The following is a 5,903-nucleotide window of genomic DNA, read 5'->3' on the forward strand; positions in this document are numbered from 1 at the left end:
TTTTAGGACGGCATTGAAAATAGCTGAAAAAAGACAGAAATCCCAAAAGCACCCCAAAAATTTTTTAAATTTGATGGAAAATTGCAAATCTACAAGCTCACAACGCGTCACGCTACAACACGTTGTGAGCTTACAGATCGGCTGTTTTTCTGTATACAATTGGGAAAACTCCAACCCCTCACATTTGGTCCTCACAAGTATGGTAATTCAAGCACACACACACTCATGGATTCACAATGTTACACTTGCCTCCTCCAAGGCCATGACACTCTGTGAGCGCATGAAACGCAATACACACACACGCACACGCACACACACACAGACACACACACACACACACACACACACACACACACACACACACACACACACACACACACACACACACACACACACACACACACACACACACACAAGGACATCCTATTGTATAGCCTATGTTTTTCCTCATCTCCTGTGTTGTGCTCATGTCTCTCTCTCTTCCTCAGTGTGTTCTAAGTGGTTGAGGATGTGAACATGCAAAGGTATAGTGTATGATTAAATGGGTCCAATGTTGCATTATGCCGCTCCCTGATGACACTTTTACGTTTCAATGACCCCCAGTTTGGTTTGCATTAGAATCTAAATAAAGAAAATAGGTATTTAAAGGTTTCTGCGTTCAGTATGTAAACATGCATGGTATACATATTCTTTTGAATGGGTGCAATGAACGTGTCTAATGTTGCATTATGGCGCCCCCTGTTGACACTCTCATCCCCCACCACCCTTACCGGCTGTAGTGAATTATTATTGTATTGGAATGTCGAACTTTGAAAATAGCCAATCTACAAGCTCACAATTGTAGATCGATTAATTATGACGAATCCCCCCCCCCCCTCCCCCCAGAATGGGTGGATGGGGTTCAAGTGATTAATTAAAATAAAAAATCATCCTCACATTACATTAACCCTGGAGTCCCTATCTTTGGGAATGTAGGTGAAATTTATAATTATATTATTAGGGGCTCTTAGTATTATTATTATTTTAAAAGGTTGCAAGTTTTTTCAAATAGCTTTTAGACTTTTTCAAGAACAAAAATTCAAAAACAAAAATATTGTTAATATTTAACAGTACTGTATGTATGTGTAGCCTATGCTAAACGTATACAGCCACTGTCCACATAATCATCTCTATTGCTGCTGTTTTCCACTTTTTTGATGCTAATAACCGTGCTGATCTACTGTGCACTTTCACCTGTCAATATTTAGAGCTGTGATTTAGAGACGTTATAATGTCACCGAGGAAAGAACATAATTAAACCTTACGCTACGATGCCAATGGATACCGTCACATTTTATCACTATTCATTAAACACATATTCATGTGCTTTATGTTTAGGCCTCCTTTGTGAAAATGAAGAATAGAGGCATTTTTTGATCGTATATATACAGTATTAAATATTCATGGAAATACAATGTTTTACCATAACTACGTAAGCCCTTTATACTTCATCGTACAACAAATAGTGAAAATTGTAGATCTACGAGCTGTCAGCTTGCGTTGTGTATGCTATTTCCGGCGAAGACATTTGATTTAGAGGGTGAAGAAAGGAGTGGACCTATTAGCCCTGGGAGACGGTGGTCAACTAAGTATATAGGGCAGGGGTCTTCAACGTCTTGTAGGCCAAGGACCACTCAGCTGAGAGAGAGATGAAGCAGGGACCCCCACTACATATTGTATAAAACTGTGTTGAAGATGAAACTTTGTGGTAGATTTCATAGATAGCTTCAGAGACGTGTTTGACAGCACTATCATCAGTGTTGTGTAAATTAATGAATTTGTTTGTTTGTTTGTTTTACTTGGAAATACTCCAAGTAAAAGTACCTACAAATTCTACTTAATTCAACAGGCAGATTATTTGAAACTGTATTGAAACGTAGGTTTCTTTGAAGGACGGGTGCTGGGGGTTACTTTTAGAGTCTATTATGGTCTGTTTTCCAATTCCCATATAATAGTTGAAATATGCACCAGCAAAACATTTTGTTGTATTCTTTATTGCTCCGCTGGGGCCTATTTAACTCTGCCAACAATGTTAAGGCCCTGAATTCATTAATCCCCTAGTCCTCCCTGTCATTGTATGAAAATAGAATATTTTATTTATTTCAAACATCCTTTTGCTTGCTAATGAGACTCCATGCTGCTTTGAAATGTGTTGAGACCCACACTGCTGATAATACCCACAATGCCTCTCTCTCTCTCTCTCTCTCTCTCTCTCTCTCTCTCTCTCTCTCATCTCTCTCTCTCTCTCTCTCTCTCTCTCTCTCTCTCTCTCTCTCTCCTCTCTCTCATCTCTCTCTATCTCTCTCTCACCCATCATGCATCTCTTTTGTCATCCTAATGGAAGTATAAACGAGTGTCGCTGATCTATATTATCCAACTTGCACGCGTGCATGTGCAGGGGCATCTGTAAGCATACAAAGAAAAGAAAAAAGAGAGCTGAAGCAGCTTTAGTTGTTATTAAAGTGGTTGAAAAGTTGGTGAAGCAGGCAAGTTTTGGGCCACCTTTTTCCAGGATCTTCCTCATGCCAGGCATAGAGTTATAATATATCTACAGGGCGGACTGCCCCGCCCCCAGCTATACATTTCAATGAAAGTTGCTCAGTGGCGTTTTGAAGTATAAAATTGGGGTCCATTGGGTCTATGCTTATGAGTCTGCTGGAAGTACCAATATTGGGTCGATTAAGCGTGTCCATAGAGTTATCTATATCATTTGTTTTTATCCCACGATTTTGTAACCCTTTTTCACCCGGTGCCAATTATCTAAGTGATGCTGGGCGCTACACTCCCCCCACCTAGGGAGCCCAGAGCCGAGCTCATGCCTCCTTCAATGCATGAGAGCAAACTGACCTTCTCGTCACCAGACAGGGGGGAGTTTCCCCGGTAGGACGTAGTGCGTGGAAGGAACAATTCCAACCAGTTCCTTTCCCCTCCATCAGGCGCCCCCGGCTGTCATGGGGGAGGCGGTATAGCGACCAGGATGCATAGAGTTATGAGCAGGCGCACAAACGGTAGATGCACGCGCAGTAGCATTTTAAATGCGGAAGTAGTGCATTCTCAATGAGTACAAGGGGTAGGCTACTCTATCACGGGTAACACAGGTACAGCAGTTACTCTGACAATTGGTACAACCCGTACAACGGTTACAATAGGTATTACATAACTGGAGGGGTAGGCGTTCCCGACGGACATCGTTCCCAACGGGTGCCGTTCCAAGCTGGAAATGTTGCTAGCGGACATCGTTCCAAACGGGAATCGTTCCCTGCAGGCATCGTTCCCAATGGGAATCGTTCCCTGCAGGCATCGTTTCTAACTGGAATCAGCTTAGTTGATTTAGTTGTTTTTTTTTTCCCCGTGTCCAAAATGTTTTAGGACATGGCTATGTAGGAGGCAAGCCGTCTGTAAGAGGGTCTTTCTGTCTGTCTGTTTATTCTGGAGCTAAACTCGCTGGACTGATCAGCGCCAAATTCTTGTGGTCATTACGGTCAAAGAAATACCTCAACTCTTTCTTCTTTTTTTTGGCGGTGGGGGGCTTTTTCTATTCTAATTTGATCTACAAATCAGGTCTCATATCATGCTTAAACCCAGTTTTGGATTAAGTACTCAGATTTTCTTACTAAAGTAAAAGTAGCAATACCAAATCGTGGTGAAATAGCAAAAGTAAAAGTAATATATTTTACTTGAGCCTCAGTTCGCCCCAGGCTGTAGGAGTATGTGTAGCAACAAAGATGACCCTCCCCGCCTGGCTTCCCTTCCTCGCCAATTGTGTTCATATGGAAAAAGTATAGATACTCCTGGTCAAATATTACTCAGTTGCTCTGTCAAATTTGTACTTGAGTTAAAGTACAAAAGTACGGGGTGTGCTGATGTGCACATTTTCTTCATTTCATCCTAGACTTCCATTCAGTAACAGTGCAGTCAAATGATATGCGTTTTGTTAACCACCGAACTGCCAGGACACGTTGCCTTTTCACCGTGGCGGTAATACAACATTCATGCCACCCTAGCCTTGGTGGATTTGAACCCCTAGACTTCCATATGCGAATGAGAAAGAAAATGGTGGCACTGCCTCTTTAAGATGTGCCTGTGCAATATGATGAGTAACACCCGCCTTCTGAACACAGAATAATTTGCAGAGCTAAAGACTTGGCAAATCTGGTTCTGACTTAAATGAATACTTTGGGATATTACTGTGTATAAATATAAACGTGAACCCATCCCCCTTTCCCTTCTTTGTGTCTCAGGAATGAAAGACAGGCAGAGAAAGAGACATTATATGACAAGGATGTAGCTTTCATGTTGTTGTTGTTGTTTACATCCCCTTGGAGTATGAAGGACATTTTCTTTTCTTTATTTGTTTGCTTCAAACCAAACTCTGAGTCTCTCTCTCTCTCTCTCTCTCTCTCTCTCTCTCTCTCTCTCTCTCTCTCTCTCTCTCTCTCTCTCTCTCTCTCTCTCTCTCTGTCTTTGATGTGTGGATGTCACGGTCATGACAGCGGTATCTTCAGGTCTCCACAGAGACCATATACTAACTAATGGCTTACAAGCACTAAGAGAGCTTCATGTGTTTCACGGGTTCTGCTCTTTGTTTCCATACTGGCTGAGCTTCAGATAAGGTTTTCAGAACCTTGGGCCCTGCTCGGGAGGTAGTACTTAGCTTGAGTTCTGGGAGCCTGTAAGTGTTATATGAATATAAAAAAGCTTGTAAATTGGCTGTTTTTTAAGGACATACCTATCCCTTCAAAGGAGAGTATTATAATGGAAACTGTATAACAAAACATTCATCACAGAACTTCACGGGCTGGGAAGTGTCAGGTTTGGAAGGTTCATGGGTTATCCTTCATATTGTAAAGAACCATCCATGTAATTCTATCTTCTGGCACCAGTAACCCATTCCTTCCTCCTCCTCCTTCTGCATTCCCCTCTGTTCCTTCTCTCTCTCCACCACTGCTCCTGTTACTCCTTCCTTCCCTTCTTCCCTGCCTTCCTACCTTCTTTCCTTCCTTCCTTCTTTCCTTCCTTCCTTCCTTCCTTCCTTCCTTCCTTCCTTTCTTCCTTCTCTCCTTCTCTCCTTCTCTCCCGCTTTCCCTCTCTTCCTCTCTTCCTCTCTTTCTGTCAGGTCATATTGTGTTGGTTCTAAATGTTTATGTGACAGTTCATGTGGGAAATAAGTACGATCGTGAAAGAAACGATGGCCCCCGGCCGGGTTGTCGCAAGCTTGTAGATCGGCTATTTCGTCTTCTGCGTTTAGCAGACGGTTAGCGTTTAGCCGGCCGCAAAACGCTTGCGGAAGAACTTTCCGAAACAAAATACATCCGCCGAGTTGAACATCCGGTGCAACACGCCGCGCCGTCGGCCGCGCCCGTACTCGTTTTAACTAGTCAAACGCTCCTTTCTCGATCTTTTCTCACTTGGTTTCTCACTTGTACCAACATATTTATACATATGTCTCTCCAGATATCTGTCAGGTCGTATAGTGGTGATTCTATATGTTTATAATGTATGTCTCTCTCCAGGTCTCTGTCAGGTCGTATCGTAGGAGGCGTGTGGTGGTTCTTCACGCTCATCATCATATCATCCTACACGGCCAACCTGGCTGCCTTCCTGACAGTAGAGAGGATGGTGTCTCCCATCGAGAGCGCTGAGGACCTGGCCAAGCAGACCGAGATTGCCTACGGGACGCTGGACTCAGCTCCACCAAAGAGTTCTTCAGGGTAAGCACACGTACAGGGAAAAAATTGTCCGCACACATGGATCCATGCTCCAAAGGTATTTTATTATCACCAAAGGTGACATTTTGGAAAATAGCAGCTCTACAACCTCAAGTTGTGAGCTTTTCACTATCTGAAATAGGGCTTAAGTGGTTA

The 5,903-nt window shown here is 42.9% G+C and overlaps 1 protein-coding gene across 1 annotated transcript in view; it reads left to right on the forward strand.

Annotated features, from left to right (window-relative positions):
* Positions 1–5,903, forward strand: part of gria4a (glutamate receptor, ionotropic, AMPA 4a) — a gene marked incomplete at both ends in the record, with an annotated part of 221,244 nt that overhangs the window by 192,526 nt on the left and 22,815 nt on the right. Inside the window, 2 exon segments of the mRNA XM_080429317.1 lie at positions 5,553–5,725; positions 5,728–5,750. Coding sequence (XP_080285443.1) covers positions 5,553–5,725; positions 5,728–5,750 — 196 coding nt within the window.

Source organism: Gymnoscopelus braueri, assembly GCF_963280865.1.
Source record: "Gymnoscopelus braueri genome assembly, chromosome: 5".
NCBI classification, from domain to species: Eukaryota; Metazoa; Chordata; class Actinopteri; order Myctophiformes; family Myctophidae; genus Gymnoscopelus; species Gymnoscopelus braueri.